Below are 21,003 nucleotides of genomic sequence, written 5' to 3'. Positions count from 1 at the left end.
GAATGACAGCCTCAATGAAGTGAAGAGTCACTAATTGCTACAGAAATATTGAAATTACAGTGTAGTCCCAAAATTATAATTGTGTGATTAGATATTCCTTGGTGGGTATACAGTAATTCCTCATTTAACACGTGCCCACTTAACACATTTTTGCGATAGCACGATTTTTTTTATTAGGTAACGTTTTTTGAATTACATGACCGTCCCCGGAATAACACGATTTCCCCAGCTGGCCCACTGCTGGTGGCTGCACAGGGCTTCCTCTGCCTCCCTGCAAAGCGGCGGAGGGTTCGCCACTTGCCGCGCTGTTTCCTACTGACTCCCCCTCGCCGGATGCCTTGCCTCCTCTCCTCCACCCCTGCTTGCAGGCCAACGGCTGGGTTTCCCCAGCTGGCCCGTCACCGGAGGCTGCACGGGGCTTCCCCTGTCTCCCTGAAAAGTGGCGGCAGGTTCACTGCTCCCCACACCGTTCCCTGGTGACCCCCGCATCGCCGGACGCAGTGCGGGTCCCGGCAGATCCGTCACAGGGACATACTCCCAACCCAATCCGCCTATCCTCTCCTTCCCTTCCCTTTCCCAAAGCCAAACACCTCCCCTCCCTGCTGTAACCCAGTCCCCTTTCTCCCCCAACCTTGTGTCCCGGTCCAAACAGACACCACCACTTGAAACGCAACCCCCACCTTTTCCATTATTTTCAATGGGAAAATTGACCCCGCATAACACGTTTTCATTTAACACGATCATTTTCTGAAACATATCTATAGTGTTAAATGAGGAATTACTGTACTTAATGACACAAGGTTTGATTAAAAATTGCCTACATTTTCTTTTAAAGCTTTTATTTATTCCTAACGTCTTAGTGCTTAAACGAGAAATTCTATGCCTTTTGTTAAATCAACAGGTTTATACTTGGTTGACTTTTAGCAATCACATATAATTACTTTTTAAAAATAGTATTCTGCCACTTATGAGGCTTGTGATTTTAGGAAATAATTAGAAGTAACTAATGGAAGAGACTAAATATTTCCACATACTAACCTTTTCAGTGGAGTTAGGAATCCTATTTTTGAGGTAAACACTGGAATCACTGTAGCTAAGCCTGAAAAGTAAAAAAAAAAAAAATAAGTTCGGAGAGCCAAATTTTCAGAGGCTTTGGCTTTAACCAATTCCCCTGTAATTTTGTGTAAATCATCTTCAGGATATGCAAAGCCTCGAATACACATTCAAATCCATGTTTTATGTATACAAAATGTTCTGGCACATTTTTAGAGGCTGCTTTAAAAAATTTAGCCCTGACACGAAAAACTAGCAGTGTTTTTAAATTATTTCTGAAAAGCAATATCTTGATAGGTGATGAAGGTGCACAAATCCTATTAGACTGAAGTGAGAATATAGCCACATACTATTACCATGTGCTTTGTTTTCATTTTTTAATTTATTTTATCATGAAAGGTATTAGAATGTTGGTTAATGCATAGAAAGCTTGGAGAAACTGAGTGAAGGGATTCTAGAAGTGGATTTCTACTGAGTTTGTTGCAGCTCTGATTAAAATCTGCACCAAACGACCATAAATCCCATTTTTGTCAGCATGTATTCCCTTGTAACTGAAGTAATATTCAAAGGAAACAGGATTGAAAGTTAGCTGAATGTTTCAATCACACGTGTTTAGATAGAATATAGGACATCAACCATTAAAGTAATACAGTGGACACAGTGTCATTGGCTTTCTCTCCACTATAAATACAGCACAGTTGTGTGTTAAACATGTTTAGGAATCTGTTTGGCTTTGTCTGTGTTGACAAATTCAGTTGTTTTATAATGTGATAATGACAGAGTCACATTGTTACTGGCTCCCCCAACATGTTTGTGACTCTAACACAGACAAGTCCAGTGGGGATAACATGCATTAGATAAATGAGATTTGTTCAGAAACGTATTAGCAAAAAACAGTCTTTATTCTATAAAAGCTAATAAGTTACCTGGAAAACTCCTGATAATGAACGATTTCTTGTTTTTGTTTGTCAGGTAACTGCGTAGTCTCAATTTCTGAAGTCTGAAAGTTTTCTGCTTGGATCACATTTTTCTTTTTTTCTTTCTTTTTACTGCTTATTTTTGGTCTCTGCACTGCTGACAGCGTATCTTCCAGCCAGACTATCTGTTTTTAAAAAAAGAGAGATCTTCCATTAGATAATGATAAAAAGAATACAGCTTTATTATGAGCCAGCTTTCAGATGTCAAATGTCTGCTCCTACTCTCCATAGCAATGGATTTCATTTCATGCATAAAGATCTTACTGAACATGACAAAAAATAATGCTTTTTAGAAAGCAAGTTGTTGCCTAAATGTTGAGATGGGCACATAAGGCTACATCATGCCATCAGTTCTTAACTAAAATTTTTCATTTCTTTCCAAGTGGAATTTTGTACAAGAAATCGCGGTATAACACAACCGCTGGAAAGGATAACTTCAGATTTTTCTGACACATCCCTGAAAAAAGAAAGCAAGACTTTTGTCTACTCATATAAGTTATAGCAGTTGTGAATAGGTTTGTGAATGACTAGTCGACTAGTTGCTTCCCCCTCCCCCCCCACTTGCTGCCTCTATCAGAAAAAGGCAGCAAGGGGGGAGAGGGAAGTGGAGGGGAGTGCTTCAAAGCGGTAGTGCCACATGAAGCCTGGCCCCAGGCCCCGGGCTTCATTTGGCACTGCTGCTTTGAAATACCGCATGCAGCCTGGAGCCAGCGGGGGTACCTCCAGGCTGCATGCAACGTTTCAAAGCAACAGTGGGCTGACCCCGGGCTCCATGGGACGTTGCCGCTTTAAAATGCCGTGGGGAGCATGGGGCCAGTGGCGGACTGCTCCGCTAGCGCCATGCTCCCCGCAGAGCTTTTGCCTTTGAAGTATAGCAACAGCCCTGGGGCTGTTGCTATACCTCAAAGGCAGAGGTGCCCTATCGACTAATCAAATAGTCAATACAAATTGCATCAACTATTCAATAAGTTAATTAATCAAAATTTAACATCCCTAGTTGTGAATTTAAACGGATGTAGTTACACCAGTATAACTCCCCAGGTGAACATTCTTATTCTAGAACAAAAATGCCCATTTCCAGTTTATCTTATGTCATTTTGGAAGGGATTTGAGATAAACTGAAAAAAGACACTCTTATTCCAGAAGGCAGGCCTGTCTACACAGCAGTGTTATTTCAAAATAACAGAATGCACATCTAAACAGAAAGCCTGTTATTTTGAAATTTTTTTGAAATAATGGACTTCTTACTCTGACTCCTATAACCCTCATTTCATGAGGAGTAAGGGAAGTCAAAGGAAGAATGTTCATCCTTCAACTCCCTGCAGTGTAGACAGTGCCAAAAGCCGAGTTAAGGTGCTTCATCTTCATCTATGCAGTTTACGTAGCTGAAGTTGCATAGCTTAATTTGACTTTAGCCTGCAGAGTAGATGTACCTTATATGTATCTACACAGTGAGTTAAACTGGTATATCTCTTCTACTATACCCATGTTATTATACCAGTATAGCTAGTACAAGCCTTAATTTTACTTGTGTGATTAGTCCCATTCAAATTACAGTAATATGATAACTTGTGTGAATAAGGTTACTGGAGTGTGTGAGTGTTTGTAGCCTAGGCCTTTAAATTTACTCTTTAGGGCAAGAATTGTCTTCACTAATATGTTCTGTGTAGCACTAAGAGTGCCAATGGCCCTTATCAGCAACAGCTGCAATACCCAAGAGCTATTCCCATAACAGAAATCTTATAAGCCAATATAATAACACCACCAGCTACTCAGATGCATTGAACAGTTATTTAAAATGCTAGTGCTATCTCATGAAAAAAAATCTCATTTAGGTAGTAGTATTAGGGCTCATATTGTATCGCCTGCAGCTGTTATGAGAATAACATTATTACACACATGCCAATATAACATTCCATGCAGCAGAGGGCAGTGGTAAACAATATTATGGGAGAACAAACATAGCCTATATAATACAGTTATTCAAAAGTCTTGTAGTGCAAATTAAGGTGCTGTGGCCACTTTGTACAACCAAGTAAATGGCTGAAATTTAAAAATCAAGCGGAGTACCTCAGGATTTTCCGGATTTGTAGAATCTTGAGAGTTTGTGCATATACTGATGTCTTCCTTGAGTTCCACATTCTCTTCTATTAGGACATCCTGGACTTTTTCAGAGAAGGACTTAGTGGGACTGTCTGGATCCACTTTCTCCTCTTCCGTGGCCTCAGCATCCATTTGTGCTGGAGACACAGTCAGGCTGGTTTGTAAACCTAGCTCCAGAATACCTCCTTCACTGTTTAGTACCAATGGCTCCCCTTCATGAAAGTAATTCACTGATAGCTCATCACAGATTTTGCTATTTTCAGAAATGTAAGAGGCAGGTCTAGGCTCAGCAAAAGCTTCCAAAACTGCTGATATAGGAACAGTGTAATGTGGGTAGTAGAAAAGATCATGGGGAATTACAGAAACTTTAGAAGAATTTGGTGACATTTTAGCTGAAGATTCATCTTCATTATGCATCTCAAGATTTTCAGATTTTTTTGTAACTGGTGACGTTGAATTTTCAGATTTGCAGGACAAAGACATTTCCATTTGACCTTTGAGATCAGAATCCTTGGATGACCAATTGGTGTCTTGTAGTGTGTGAAAAACAGGTGGTTGTTTTGGATGTTCATATCCTTCTGAAAGTTTTTTAGATATTTCTTCATTTAGTAGATGCAAAATGTATTTAGGCATATCCTCTTCTTTGGAAGCATATTCTGGTAGAAAAGTTGAAATTATAGGTTCAGTGTTTTCTACTAGATTTGTTGGCTCTTTTTCATGTATATCTGAAATCTGAGATAATGGTCTCAAAGGATAACTATCACATGTTTTGTTGACTAGTGAGTCCTTAATTTCATTGTTGCATTCAGGAGACGTCTTTATAGTTAATTCTTCTTTAGAAGATGATTCTGAATCAACTGTATCAACAGAATTTTTCTGCTCAGTCAAAATAGTTGCTGAAAGTTCATCATTCTCTTTCAGTTGATCATCTGATATGCTCCCTTCATTCTGAATCAGTTTGTCACTAAGAACTTCCCAAGAGGAACTGGATTCAAAACTGACAGACCCTGTAATCTGTAAAGAAGTAGGTCTCTGATGTTCTTCCACAGACGACAAAACCAATGACTCTTCTGAGACTTCCTGTGAATTAGCTGATAATGGTTGATTCAATTTATCAGTAAGTTCTTCATGTACGTTTTCTGACTGGAGTTCCTCGGGCAAATCATGGACACAAACCTTTGTAGGAGGAGAGTGGCTCCTTTCATGATTAACAGTGTATGCACATTCTCCGTTTTCATTCAATATCAAGATCTTACTCTCTTGTTCTGAAGGTGTATCTTTGATATGGACATATGTGGTTTCAATTGGGATTTCCTTGTCAGGATCTGAAAAATCTTCCTGTAAAGGATGATATATCATTAAATGGTAATTTACATATCACTTTATATTTTCAAACTCTTATAAAATGAGTGATTTATCAACCCTTATGTAATCCTCTGAACTAATCAAGTAATGATTGTCCCATTTTGTAAGTCAGGATACTGAATTAAAGATGTTAAACTGTACAAGGGTCACACAGCACATCACTGGCATAGCTAGACAAAAATTTGAGAGATTCCAATTTTCAATCATTAATTCAGTTCACCTCTTCATGTGGCCGCTATAGGGGTATCTGCTTTTAATATATATTAAATGCAGAAACTGGACAAAAAAATCAACTCAAAGGTCCACTAAATCTACTATAGATCATATTGATTTACTAGTCAGGGTTTTCTTATTTAGAATCTGAGCTGGGCAGTTTTATCTGAAAAGTAGGAAAGAAAATTAAGGGTTTTCCCCACTCATCAATACAATTAAGGAACCTTAAAACTGATGCTATAAAACACAGATAGCATAAATAATGCAACTGGAGGCTCTATTTAATATAAAATCTGGAGAAAACTAGTAGCAAAGTAATTTGAACATTTAAGAGCTGTTTTTTTTAATCTATACACTACTTCAGCAAGAAGAAGAAAACTATCATCCCTGTTTTTTTGTGGTGAATGGCATCCTGGGAATCTATTTTTTATGCTAAAAAGGTGTAATTTAAATTAGTGGTAACCAACCTTGAAAGGCCTGAGGTTCAAATAAGCCCTGAAATGTCTGGCTGCTTATACAGATCTAAATATGTCTCCTGTTTCTCTTTTACTCTCATTCTTTTTAGCTATTTGAATTTTTCCCATCCTTGAATCTTCTTTCCTTAGTTCTACAATTAACTCATCTACCAGAGCCCTAGAAGGCCATCTCCATTCTCTGTGTGAGGTTTGCTAGTCTATCAGCTCTTTCCTATAAAATCCAAACCGGATCCTTATCAAAGGTAAGACTCGTAGTTAAATCCTGGCCCCACTGAAATCAATTGAAGTTTTTTCCGCTGACTTCAGTGGGACCATGAATTCACCTCTGCAGTCTTGAATCTGGACTACATCTTTTAAACAACATCACTCATTGGAGCTCAGATCTCATGGGATTTGAAGACAGAAACCAACCTAACAAAGTCTGCCAAACTCTGTGAACTCCTGGGGTAGATTTTAGCACAAGGATGAAGCCCATTAAGGTTCGGGGTGAGAAAGGAAGGGGGAAATACTTATTCGAACTGATTCTAACCTTTGTAAAACAGCTTTGGGTTTAATGTTTGGAATGATTCTTATTTTGTCCAAAGCTCTTTAATAGCTCCCATTTAAAACCTAGATTGGCGGATCAGACAAACACAATAGGAATCAGTAATACTTTTACACCTCTTGAGATAAATTGTTTGCAATAAATTCTGAATGTAAAAATTAGAACACATATCTGACTTCCTCAAGGAGGCCATGACAAATTATGAAAATGCTACCTGAAAAAAAAACGTACCCCTTCTAGCTCTTGGAAATGCTCCACAAATTGTGCCACATATGTCACGATTGATTGTTCATCAGGTGATTCGACCATTATATCTATGGAGAAAAAACACAAAGCCCTGGGCTCTTAAATACTTAAAGAGCCCTGCATAGAAATGGGCCTTCATAAGCATATCCCATTTTTATGATTCTTATGAAAAGCTATAGATTTATGTTATTTTATGTTTCAAGAGAGAAGGCAGAATCCTCTTCATAGCTGATGGAATCCGGAAGATCCCTCCATCCTCCACTTTTATGCTCTTCCCCTTCCCCAAATTCAAACAAGCCCTAGGTCACCATCTTCAGGCTATTCCCATCATAGCATATCAATACTGCTGTTTCACCAGCTAGTGGTTTTGTTGAGAGACAGATAGTGACTTGTTTCTAGAGGGAAAGCCAGGGATATTCCATTATCTCTAAATGGGGCTGCATACAAGTGCAGCCATTTGCCCACTTGCCATTAACTGTGGGATTGAAGCCCTATATCAATGTAGGCTTGAATCAGAGAGATGAGAGGCAGGTATTACAGCGGAAGTTTTATTTACTCCCATAGAAAAAACAGGAAGAGTCAAGGAAAATTGAAAATTAAATGAAAGACCATTCAAAATAGGCAAAAGGGAAAAAAGGGAATTTGAGAACAGGCCAGGACAATTATAAAAAAAGGACCAGAGAGAAAAATAACTGGAGCTAGTAAAACATTTGTCTACAATCTGCCTGATCATTTTGCTTGTGTGCTGGATCCATTTATCCCACCCTTGTCTCATTTTCTCTTTACAGACTGTAAGTATTTTGAGACAGAGACTGTTTTTGTACAGCACCTAGAACAATGAGGACCCAAGACTGACTGAAGCCAGAGAACTATTGTAATAAAAATAAAGAGTCAAAAGTCTTTAATTATTTGACAGATATGCCAAAGAAGGGGGCTGTGAATGGATTACCTTCTGGCTCCAGAAGTCTAGGAACACCAAGACTGTTTTGTGCTATGCTGAAAGCATCCTCCAAATTTTCCCGAGCTGATTTCTCCAAAGCTTGCTTCATGTCTACCAAGCTGGAATCTATTGCTTTTATTATAGCTAAGAAAGGAAGGCCACTTCGCCAACTGCTCGTAAAATCTTGAACTGCAACACCATATCTAAATTAAAAATAAGGCACATACAAGTCATTACAGACGAGAGTTTATTGGCATTAGGACAGTAGGAAACGCATTCATGTTTCACTGTAAGTTGAGCCAAAAGTTTGACTATAGCTAAGATGAACTTATTTGTAGGAAGTATTTAATAAAAACAAAATCCACAAGTACCTATCAACCATGTTTAACATTTGCAAAACTAAATGTCTAACTAATTACTGATTTTGCCTTGCTATAGTATTTTAATGCCATAGCAAGGGGAAAAAAACCAACTCATAAGCAGGTTAAAACTTATTATTAATGAGTCATATTTTGTGCACACTTGCCCGTAAATACAGAAATTTTTGCCATGTGGGATACAAAAAAAATCCAATGTACAAGACAACTTTTTTGAGTTTCTACAAGAATTACAGTGACATTCGAGAAAGGTAGAGTTCAAAAAGTTTCATGGTCAGAATGATACAACCAAGTTTTCATTATTATTGTTGTTTCTTTCTATAGATGCTATTAAATAATTCATTTCCCAACCACAGACTTCTTTCCAAACTGTATTTTTGAGTTGCACCGAAAAGATCATTGCCTGGGTTGTCACTTCCTTATTAATACCCACAGTTATCAATGATATTGATCAGCATTATAGTTCCAGAGATGGGATATCTTTATTAACTTAACCTTCCTTTGCTGTCTGCTTTGGCAGCAGCTGATTATGTAACAATGGTCAAACTCATCCCTAGTTCAATTCCCCGGACTTCACAGGAGTTTAACTGGGATGGGTGTAGCCTAATAGAATAGATTTCTAGAACTGACCTTGTAATTTTGAATTTGCATTGTGGGTCCAGGACTGCTGTTTCAGGGACAGAGGCAAAGGGAGCTGTTGCCCCAGAGCCCAGCAATTCAAAAGGGCGAGAGGTTCTGGCCTCTACTGCTAATGCCACAGCAGCCAGCATCCCAGGCCCTTTAAAATGCCATCAGAGCCCTGAGCAGCATGCTCCAGGAGGGGCTAACAGCTGGCTGGGTGCAGCGTGGTCCTGACAGCATGGAGAGCAAGCTACCACCAGCCGTTCTGGGAGCGTGGCGCTCCCTCCCCACCTTACCCAGGGGCCTTGCAATTCTGTCAGCCCCGCTGCATGGATCCAAATGTTCCCTTGTGTGTAGCAAGGATTTGTATATGTCAATCCCTAATACATTGATTTGGTTAAGTGAATTTTAACCCAAGTGCCTTATATAAACTCTGGCTTTTATTTCACTATTTCTTTATGATTCAGTGGGGCAATATGAAAAATCCAAAGAGACCAAACAGTGGGTGGGGGAATGGCAGGTGGAAGGAGTGGCAAAGGGCCCCCATTTGCTTTGGTCCAGGGCCCCATAACATCCTAATCCTTCCCTATGTGAAATAAGGAAGATATAGGGCTTCATATTCTGCCAGTTTAAGTCAATTAATTTAAACCACTTGAGGAGCTCACCCAAAATATGCAAAAATATAAATTGCTCACTCTAAAACAAGGAAGATCCTACAGTATGTGGTATCATCATCGATTCCTCCCAAGGACTGCAAAGGGAAATTGGTTTTAACCTCAGAAACAAACCCATTTGCAGCTGGTAAAATGGAGACTTTTCTAAGCTAGCAAGAAGAGCTTGGCTTACTTTCTGGTTTTCCTTTGAACCCAGGTTAAAAGGACTCTGATTGCTTTCCGCTGATCCTTCACTGAAACAGACATGCCTCTCTCTATATTAGGAGTGCTCGGGTGAGAGGTGTCAGAGTCAGCCCCACTGGGCCCAGATGACAGGCTGGAAGAGGAGGAGTTCCTATTGAGGTTGCCTGTCAGTTCTTTAATCTGTATTGAAGAAAGTGAAACACAAGGTACTTCAATTTGATACAGACATTCAACCATCCCTAAATTGCTGTCAGGAAAAGTAACTCTTTTGTTTCCTTAAAATTCAGCTAGCAATCTAATTATAGGCCTGTGCTCTAAAGAATTCAGCAACAGACCTAACAGAACAGACCTCACTAGCAGCACCCTTGCTAGCACAGTCTCAGCACACTGATGGGCAAGGATATATGCTGTGTTTTTGTAGCCATGTGGGTATTAGAGACAAAGTGAGTGAGGTAGTTTCTTTTATCTGACCAACTTCTGTTGGTCCAAGAGACGAGCTTTCAAGATTACACAGGACTCAGAACTGGCAAGGATATAGAGATTAGTTTACTGTAGGGATGTGAAAATGTAATTGTGTGAACGGTTAATCAATGAGCCTGGGCTCCTCGGTTAACATTCAAGGTTACATGCAGGCTCCTGGTTCACACAGGGAGCCATTTTAAAAGCCAGCTCCCTGTTCGCACCTGCTGTCTGGGCAGCCACCTGCCGCCACACCCTGCTGCCTCTGATACAGAAGCATCAGGTAGGAGTGGATATGTCCAGAGAGCGGTCCCACGTTTAACCGCTAAAAATTTTCAGTGATTACAGGGTTACTTAACACACATTTTAACATCCCTAGTTTACAGTCCTGGTTGAAATTTTTAGAACAAGAAAAATCTGTCCCATGGGAAAGTGGGTTTTCATTAAATCAAAGATTTCTGTTGGAAAAGGTTTTGGTAGAATTGTCTGTTGAGAAGAGCAGACAGAGAATTTGAAGTACACTATACACAGGGATCATCACACAAGCAGAACAAAGTGTTTAATTTCAAAGTGTTTAATTTTGCCATCTGCCTTAGATGTGGTCAACACTAAACATTTAGATCAGCATAGCTACATCCTTTAGGGGTGTGAATCACAACACTGAGCATTGCAGCTATGTCAATCTAATTCCGGCTATAAACCTGACTAGGTCGATGGAAGAAAGTTTCTTTGACCTAGCTACTATCACTCAGAGTGGTGCCGATCCTACAGTGATGGTATATGCCTGGAGTATAGCCACTGTTTTGCTTCACGGTTCTAGGTCCCTCAATCCCCATTCACTCCTCTGGGCCCTGCTCCCTGGTTAGGCTATATCTTCTGTCATACCCAGTTCCTCCCCGCAATGCACTCCATAACATTCAGCTACAGGGAGAGACCATGGTACATCTTGGAGGATGAAGTTGGGCTCCTAGACTTGTAGTCTACTATGACAGGTGATACCTCTAAATCACACTTGAGATACAGATATAAAACTGATGTAAGTTAGAAGGGAAACTGTCCCCCTGTGCTTTATTTCTGGTCTTTATGGCTCTAGATTAATATTCTGCTAGAACTGAACATATTTTATGGAAGTAGTTCTCTTGTGATGATAGCATATAAATGGTTTTACCTGAAAAAACAGGATTATATTCCATATTAGTCCAAGAACCAGAGAAGAATTTCCATCCGCTATTTCTGCTGCATCAATGCTAACCAGTTTTACCTACAGAAAAGTAGGTTATAAGTTTAAGGAGATGTGCCTATTTGGATTATGTAAGAATCACAGTTTAAATGTAGAAAATGTGTCAGCTCAAACCCAGACAATAGTACACTTACAAAATCCCTTTACACCCGAAGAGTCAGTTCTTAGAATATGCTATCAAAAATTGTCCTTGACAAGGGTAACTTAAAAAAAAAAACATTCCATAAAGGTATAAAAAATGAAACAGTCTCCAGAGCTGTTTTGGACAGTTTTCAGAGGTTTCTGCCCCAAAGTTTGTTACAAGGAAAATGATTGCAAAAGTTAGACACCATAAGGAATATATATTGAATGGCCTATTCCTTTCTTTAATCTTAAGACTATCTGGGCTGCCAAATTTCTTTCATCTGCAGGGAGGATGCTGTTTTTATACACACCCTATTTCCCAGCAAGTTTTACCATGAATTAGGGTTATAAATATGGTTACTGTGAGGGGGACTGCAGCTCCTAGCCCCCATCTTGTTCTCCAGGATCTGAGAGAGAGGAGATCTTGGAACTACCCAGAGCCAGATTTGTATCTCACCATTAAGAAGATGGGTGAGTTCTAGCCCTCGTTACTTATGGAATTCTCAACCTCAGTCCCTGTACCAGGGTCAGTAGAGCAAGTGTACACTAAGTACCACTTCCCTGAGATTACTTCTGCCCCATCAATGTCAGCATCTCCTTCCCTCTTCCATGCAAACTTGGAACAAGCTTGCATTGCCTCAGAAGGGTTCCATAAGCCTCAAAAGGTCTCCATACTCTATTGTACTTTCTACATGTACTGTGAGGAATGAGAACACTGAAAAATTCACAGTTTGGATTAGAAACAGTATAAGCCCCAGGGGAAGGTAATGTGATCTGAAATCACTTTTCTGGGCAAAAGAAAATAAAGTTTCCCAAGTCTTCACTTTTCTTTTTAATATGCCTCTCTCTTCCCCATACTTTACCTTATGGCTTAATGAATTCTCACTGATCTCCAACAAGATCAATTGGAATAAATGCTGGTTTGCCTATTCCTACAGATCCCAAAGTTACCTATGGTTTCCTTTACATAAAACCAGGACAGTATTAATTTAAATAACACAGGCTCATTGTTGACAAAGTAGCCAGAAAACAATAAAGTTGTCAATAATGCAAATTTGGACTGAATTAAAGCCCAATGAACAGTCAGTGTCTATCACTCAGAAATATCATTTGTAAGAATCACTTAACAATACCTTATCCCATGATCCTACAGAACTGAAGGCTGTGACAGGTTCCACTCCATTTGTGGTTTAATATATAAACTTCTAGCTCAATATAACTAAGGCACTTTGCCAACTTTGCCAACATTTTCATCACTACCCTTTACTCCCAGTTTTGTTTATACTGAAATAAGGTTAAAATAGCACTTTAACCTATGGTTTACAGAATAGTTTGCTATACCAGGAAGAGGACACCTTTCGCTGTTACACTTCAAGATTCAGATTTTTCTTATAAGCCACAAAATAGGAGCTATGGGACAAATTTTTAGGCCTATTGAATTTTTTAAATGCCAGCTTGTCTAAGGTGAGAGCTCCCAACTGGAACTTACTATTTGACCGATTCCAGTATCAGTTGTAGTCTATCACTGCAGCTTACCCTTGTCAACCCATCCCTTTACAAATGACATTCAGTTGTAAGGTTTTAGCCACCTACGCTCTTATGGAAACAATCAACATAGAAATGACTGTCAAACTGGCACTCCTCAGTTAAAAGGCTGATTGTGCCTAAGGAAAGCTCAACCCACTCTGTTCTGCCTTCAGATTCTGTGAGTTATAGACTATGACATAGAATGGCCCTTAGCAACAGGATGAGTGCAGAATGTGATGACAGCAGCATATGTAGAATTCAGTGCTATCAGTGAGTGGAGCAACATAGGAAGAGAGGTGTTTTCTCTCTGCCATTGGGTGTTGACTAGAGTTGTGACTAAATTGTAGTGTATGTGTGTGTGTGTGTATGTAGCATTAGAAAATGTGTGAGTTTGAAACTGCTGCCCAAGAATGTGCAACTTTATAGAAATCCCAACATTTCTTTCAGGGTATGTCTACACTACCCTCCTAGTTCGAACTAGGAGGGTAATGTAGGCATACCGCACTTGCAAATGAAGCCCGGGATTTGAATTTCCCGGGCTTCATTTGCATAAGCGGGGAGCCGCCATTTTTAAAACCCCGCTGGTTCGAACCCCGTGCAGCGCGGCTACATGGGGCTCGAACTAGGTAGTTCGGACTAGGCTTCCTATTCTGAACTACCGGTACACCTCGAGGTTCGAACTAGCGGGGTAGTGTAGACATACCCTCTCTGTTTCAAAATCTGAGCTGTGGAGCAGATCATTCAGGCCAGATCATTCCCTTCTGCAGGTTTTTTTCCTCTCTAGCGGACTGGAATACCAGTGAATTTGGACAGAGTTTCTGCCTGACAATCCCTCTTCACATCCTATGGAATCAGCTGTAGGTTTGCCCCCCATAAAACCCACTTGGGAGATCCACTTAAAGCTATGTGCCTCCACCCCAGCCTGAGTTTCCACTGTAGCTTTATTCCCAGTTTCTCCAGCTGGAGCTGTTTTAGAGCACAGAAAAGCAAGGAAGCAAGATACCACTGAGAAACAGTCTGGGTTTACTTGTGTATATATTGCAAAGCTGGAAGGGGATGACTTCACAAAGATGGGTCATCTCCTCGGCCAGCTCCCTCTGTATCTGCAAAGCTTAATGCTGCAGAGCGGCCAGTGAGGAGGTATTATGGAGTCAGTGCCGAAGGAGTAAACCACAGAAGCAGTGTTTTCTTCCATAGCCCAGGTCCTCTCCATTCCAGGTGGTCTGCAGATCCGGCAGTCCTTACTGAAGCAAAATACTCATGGGCAACAAATCCCACTAAAGGCACTAGGATCTTGCCCTAATAAGGACTAAAGACTGCATGATTTGGCCTTTACCTTTCATAACCTAGTCACATTCTTTGGTCTGTATAAGGTACATTAAACACAGAAGAATTAGGGCAATGACATTATTTGTTTAAAAAAACCTGTTGTACAGGCTTCTGTTAGCTCACTCTTACTATATACACACTGATTGTCAAGAGCTCTTTTCTTTAACATTATGGTTAGTGTTCTGAGTTCCACTTAAAAGGAGGCCACATTACCCCATAGTAACTTGTCTCATCTCATTCCTACTACTTTGTGCATGTAGCCATTGGAAGAGAGTAACACAGGTTTTTTTTAAATTAAACCTTGCACATACTAATAATGTGTTGTTTTTAAATACAGAGAGCCTGATCCTGGTTTCAATTACACTGCTCTAAACCTGGAGTAGAATATATTTTTCAAATCAATGGGGTTACTTCACCATAAATGACAGAAAAACTTGGCCCCATATTCAGGAATGGGAGGTGTAAGGGAAGGGTTTCTTGGCAGCAGTAGAGTGGAAGAGAAGAGACAGACAGAAAAGACATAATACAGTAGACTTCCGATAATCCGGAACCTATGGGACCTACGTGGTGCCGGATTACCAGACATGCCGGACTATCAGGCAGTACTATAAGATGGTTTATATACATATATATATATATATATATATATATATATATATATATAGAGAGAGAGAGAGAGAGAGAGAGAGAGAGAGAGAGAGAGAGAGAGAGAGAGAGAGTGAGAATATAAAGTATTCTTAACCCTTTTTATTGTACATACCGTATACAGTATACTGTAATGTTTTAGTTTTTTTAAGCCTTTTTTACCCTTTTTGCTCAGTTCAGCTGCTGCCGCTGTTACCTTGTGACTCATATTTTTTGCTGAAGCTTACTCACTAGGGTCTTGCCATTTTGATGCCGGACTATCAGGAGTGCCGGACTATTGGATGCCGGACTATTGGAGTTTTACTGTATCTGAGAAGGCAGAGGCGCAGGAACAACAAAGCGAGTTAGATTGGTGATAGGGTGCTGAGCAGAAGCTGGCTTGGCAGCATAAAGTTAGCAGTTGCAGTGGTGCTAAACTGGAGAGAGGTGAAGATTTACAATGGCTAATACGTGCGGTATTTGAGGATCTGCAGATTTAGGCTGACTTAAGTAAGAATAGTCTGCAGCATGATGAAAAGGCTGCAATCCTTTGCTCTGAAAAAAGTTAGGATACTTGGTATATAGAAATCATGACTGATAAGGTGGAGAATGGTTCTTGGACATTCTACTATGACTTCCAATATCTCTCTGCCATGTTACATCTTATAAGCCATAGAGAATATTTTCAAAAAACATCTGTAACACCCGAACTAAAGAAAATTCTCAGGAAAAAAATCTGTATGGATTATTTCATTTCAAAATGATAGACCAAATTCTCCTCTCACTTACTATGGTGCAAATTAGTAACTCCACTTAAGTAAGTGACATTGTACTGATGTAAAAGTGGCATGAGAAGAAAGTCTTCTCTTATACTCTTTTGACTGCAAAAAATATATATCATCTAATTTTTCCAGTTTTATTTTCTCCTGCCTTGGACTCATGATCAGCTGCTGCTACAATTTAGTGGTGAAATGCAGAATTTGTGATACTTAAAATACTTTTAATCAAAGGAAAAAAGAAAGGAGTCAATTATTACCTTTAAAATAATTGAAATCACCGCACTTAGAATCAATTCAGTAAAGATTACTTGCTTTTCTAGTTATTTTCTTTTAATACTGGTCTCCTGATCCTTTAATCCTGTTGAATTTTGCATTATAAAATGAGAACATAATCCTTGTTTTTTAGACTTTGTAGGTGTTCTTCTACAATTTTTTGTGGCATTTTAGTCTTACTGTTAAATGAGCTACAACTTTTTTTAGTCAGTGCAGTACTCTTATAGAAGTGTATATACATGCTGCATAGAAAATTAGGTGCATTATATTTGCAACAGATACTGAGGAAAGTATGAAATTGAGAGCGAGCTTAGAAATACTTACATTACTATCCTCCAAAAATTTAAGTGCTTTAGCTATGTTGTTCAGTCGAAAAATACGATGAGTTGAAGACTTATATTCATGCAGCTAGAAAAGAGAAATAGATATTGCTTTACAATGCAAACTAGTGATGAATGTTCTGAGTTATTTAATTGATTTGTTTACCCTGGAGAATGATTCCTCCTGGTCTCAGAATCTAAGAATCTCTAAGACATTATGCATGTGTAAAAATCAAAAACAAAACGACTCCCCAGCCTGGCCGTTTTCACTTCAGTGCTAGCAAAGTGACAGAATCAGTCATGAAAAAGGAACAAAGCATAGCTTAGTGGATTAATCATTTAGGCTATGTCTACACTGCAGTGCTATTTCAGGATACTGGAGGTATCCCGAAATAGCTATCCCACGTCTTAACAGCAAGTCCGTTATTTCGAAATATAACGGGTTTGCTATTCTGACATTCCTGTAAACCTCATTCTACAAGGAGTAAGGGACATTTTAGAATAGCGGGTTATTTTGAAATTTGGTGCTGTGCAGATAGTTCATATTACGAAATAAGCTATTTTGAAACTGATTCGAAATAAGCTATGCAATTTGCATAGCTCACATTGCATAGCTTATTTTGAGCTACAGGTGCAGTGTAGGTGCACCCTTAGGCTTTGTCTGCACCAGTGTTTCTCAGCAGAGGAACCAACAACTTTTTTGGGCTCCTGGCAAGGTGGGAGGTGGGGGGCGTGGCTCTGTGCTCCCAGGAGGAGCTGGGCCTTGGGAGGAAGAATGGGGTCAGGGTCATCAGAGCTGCTGGGAGTGCACCACGTGTGGCTCTGGTAACAATTTAAATGGCCCAGGGCTCTGAGCACTTCCACTGTCATATTAGTAGCAGAGGCGGCCAGAGGCCTAGGCCCTTTTGAATCACTGAGCTCCAGCAGAGCTCCCTTTTCCCCGTCAGCAGGTCTGCTTCTCAATGACCAGTCAATGGACTGATGCCAGTGTCTACGATCTCCCTGACACAGTTTAGGAAGGCAATAAGCCAGTCCCCGCTATGAAAAATGGATGTTGAGAAAAATAGGGTTATGCTATATCTTTTAATCAAGTTTATAATTAGTTAGTGCATGACTGGTTCTAAACAGGGTTTGTCCTCACATGACATGGACAACACTTAGTTAATCATCATCACAAGTAACAGCATTTCACCCAGGGCTTGTTTTCACTGCTACTAAGTCCCTGTTTTTTACCTGAAGGTAATTAAGGAGTATGAGCTATCCTCAGGTAAAACACATGGGCTCTGTCTACATTGGCATCCCTTTCCGGAAAAGGGATGCTAATGAGACACATCGCAATTGCAAATCCGCGGGGGATATTTAAATATCCCCCGTGGCACTTGCACTTACATGGCTGCCGCTTTTTTCCAGCTTGGGGAAAAGCCAGAGAAAAGCGCCAGTCTAGACGTGATTGTCTGGAAAATAAGCCCTTTTCTGGAGGATCTCTTATTCCTACTTGCTTTTCCCCAAGCCGGAAAAAAGTGGCAGCCATGTAAATGCAAATGCCGCGGGGAATATTTAAATCCCCTGCGGATTTGCAATTGCGATGTGTCTCATTAGCATCCCTTTTCCGGAAAGGGATGCCAATGAAGACACAGCCATGGAGACAAGACATTGTAGTTTTACCATTAGGTAAACAGCCAGAGGTTGACCTTGGCATATTTATCTTCTGATAAAACAAAATGTCTTTTTCTTCACTGTATTTTTCATCTCAGAATAGCTCTGTTACCTCAAAGTTAAAAAATGCTGCTTTCTTAGCAGTGAAGACAAGCTTCTAGCTGCCCCGTGGCCTTGTAATTCCAGGATGGTGCTCTGTTTTTTTGTTGTATGGATAAACTTCTGCCTGTGTAACCAGTTTGGCAAACTGTCTTTCCTCCAGGCTACCTATTTAGTAGGATGTCTCAGGATGCATTGCTACACAGGTTTCTCACACTATTCAATATGCACGTTCTGCAGACCTCCATCCTCTGCTGAGGAAGTTTGAGACAGATGTCAGATTCACCCAAGAGTCATTAATCCAGGCACAGTTAGGATGGTAGGTGTGGTCACACAAAATTGGTTATACACAATAACTGCCAAAGGCAGCTCTCATGGTTTCTGTACCCAATTCAGATGGAAGTTTCATCAGCTGAGTATGAGAACACAATTACACCTATAATGTGGAATGGCTCATGGGGCCAATTTCTCCTCTTACTTACAAAGCAGGGTTATATTCACATAAGTGGCAAATCTGGTAATTAGCAAGTACAAACAAAGAGACCTACCAAGTAGTTAAAATGGACAGAGGATTATCATCTGTAATTGATTGCTCATGTCTATAATAGATGTTTCTATTTTCCAGGCACTGGGAATTTGGTGCACAATGTTCCACAGTAATAAATACCAGCAAGATCACAATCTGGAAGCACATAGCTCCACATACCAGAGGGATTAAACTAATTGGAATCAAGGTATCAGGTCTGAAATCAAGAGCTACTTCAGAAAACAAATCACAAGTATTAAGACAACAATCTTGTGATTTAGCGAAATCTACCAAAATAAAATGTCAATGTATAGATAAAATATGTATCTATACTAAAAATGCCTTCCCCTCCCCCCCTCCCCCCCGCCTTCACAGTACCCTCCATTTGAAGACCTCAAGGCACTTTCCAAACATTAAATGAAAGCCTCACAAAAATCTTCTAAGTTAAAGGAAATTATACTGGTTCCTCACCACTGTAAAGGCCCATAAGGACCACATGCCAGTGGGGTAAATTAGACCACAAGAGGCCAACCCAAAGATAAGAGAACTGTACTGGGATCACTGATGTGACCCTCTCCCCAACTCTGCTGTGTGAGCGAGAATCTGCTCTATTACACATTGACACATATACCCCACACAAGAATAATTCCATACTACATACACAGAGTATTCCTGTGGCACCTTAGTAACAAACAAATATATATATATATTTAGTATCATGAGCTTTCATGAGTTTTGCCCATGAAAGCTTCTGATACTAAGGTGCCACAGGACTACTCATTGATTTTAAAGTTATAGACTAATATGAATACTCCTGAAAGACTTTTATACTATGTACAAGTTTTTCACCCTTGTATACATACCAGATTTTGCCCTGACAAGACCTCCAGCAAAGCCATCAAGATTTTCCCATCTTGAATATCAACAAACAAATCTTTCACTTCCAGAGGAGGATTGCACTGTGAGGAAAGAAAGCACTGTTATCTGGATAATCTGTTGAGAGCCACCGCTGGTAAAACATCATTATTTTTGAAGGAAATGTGTGGCACTTTATAAAAACAGGGATGCTTCTTTTTCTTTACTATTTGTATTACTGTAGAATTAAGAGGTTTCTTATAGAATCACAGAATAGAAGTACTGGAAGGCTTGGTCTACACTAGGACTTTAATCCAAAATTATTCCACAAGGTCGAATTTGTAAGCGATGCGTCTACACTACCCAGCCTGTTATTTCGGAATAAGGGGCTGCGGAATTTGAACACTGTATTCCTGCTTTTCATGGAGGAATAATGCTATTCCCAAACTCGTAAGTCTGAAATAACGTTAGTGTGGATGCTCCAGTGCTGCTAATTCAAATTTATTGGGGAGCTGTGGGAGGCCTCCCAGAGGCCAGAGTGCATCCTGGGGCTCTGAGTCCAAGGTAGTGTGTCCACATTAATGGAGGCTGCCTCAGACTACATTAGATTCTTCTTCACAGTGAGGACGTGGAACTTTGAATTTGTAAAATCAGGTGCCCAGAAGTTGAACTTAGTAAATTCAGACTAATTTCCTAGTGTAGACATGGCCAAAGGGACCTCGAGAGGTCTTCTAGTCCAGTCCCCTATACTTAAGGCAGGACTAAGTATTATCTAGACCATCCCTGACAGGTGTTTTGTCTAACTGGCCCTTAAAAATCTCCAATGGTGGAGATTTCCCAGGCAGCACTCCCTAGGTAATTTGTTCCATTGTTTAACTACCCTGAGGCTGTGTCTAGACTGCATCCCTTTTTCGTAAAAGGGATGCAAATTAGACCTATCGCAATTGCAAATGAAGCGGGGATTTAAATCTCCCCCGCTTCATTAGCATAAAAATGGCTGCCGCTTTTTTCCGGTCTGGAGCTTTGCCGGAAAAAAGCGCCAGTCTAGACGTAGATCTTTTGGAAAATAAAGCCTTTTCCGAAAGATCCCTTATCCCTCTTAAAATAAGGGATAAGGGATCTTTCAGAAAAGGCTTTATTTTCCAAAAGATCTGCGTCTAGACTGGCGCTTTTTCCCGGCAAAGCTCCGAGCCGGAAAAAAGCGGCAGCCATTTTTATGCTAATGAAGCGGGGGAGATTTAAATCCCCGCTTCATTTGCAATTGCGATAGGTCTAATTTGCATCCCTTTTACGAAAAAGGGATGCAGTCTAGAGACAGCCTGACAGTTAGGAAGCTTTTCCAAATGCCCAATCTAAACAGTCCTCACTGCAATTTAAACCCAATGCTTCTTGTTTTGTCCTCACAAGTTAATGAGAACAAT

At 40.1% G+C, this 21,003-nt stretch overlaps 1 protein-coding gene across 6 annotated transcripts in view; it reads right to left on the bottom strand.

Annotated features, from left to right (window-relative positions):
• The window catches only part of CLMN (calmin), a 109,610-nt gene that overhangs the window by 10,828 nt on the left and 77,779 nt on the right, over positions 1-21,003 (bottom strand). For 2 of the 6 annotated variants that reach the window (XM_006133696.2, XM_075926637.1), the window contains exons 3-11: positions 19,591-19,686; positions 16,451-16,534; positions 11,400-11,492; positions 9,762-9,952; positions 7,927-8,120; positions 6,963-7,045; positions 4,101-5,471; positions 1,980-2,155; positions 1,039-1,099 (exon numbers count right to left, since the gene is read on the bottom strand). In XM_006133696.2, the coding sequence (XP_006133758.2) occupies positions 1,039-1,099; positions 1,980-2,155; positions 4,101-5,471; positions 6,963-7,045; positions 7,927-8,120; positions 9,762-9,952; positions 11,400-11,492; positions 16,451-16,534; positions 19,591-19,686 (2,349 nt within the window). Of the gene's footprint in view, positions 1-1,038; positions 1,100-1,979; positions 2,156-4,100; positions 5,472-6,962; positions 7,046-7,926; positions 8,121-9,761; positions 9,953-11,399; positions 11,493-12,935; positions 13,044-13,083; positions 13,426-16,450; positions 16,535-19,590; positions 19,687-21,003 lie in introns of those variants that run through there. The other 4 variants (XM_025189920.2, XM_025189922.2, XM_025189921.2 and 1 more) reach the window with 4 other exon arrangements.

The sequence above is a fragment of the Pelodiscus sinensis genome, chromosome 4 (assembly GCF_049634645.1).
Source record: "Pelodiscus sinensis isolate JC-2024 chromosome 4, ASM4963464v1, whole genome shotgun sequence".
Classification (NCBI taxonomy): domain Eukaryota; kingdom Metazoa; phylum Chordata; order Testudines; family Trionychidae; genus Pelodiscus; species Pelodiscus sinensis.
This window is presented reverse-complemented; position numbering and strand designations above follow the sequence as displayed.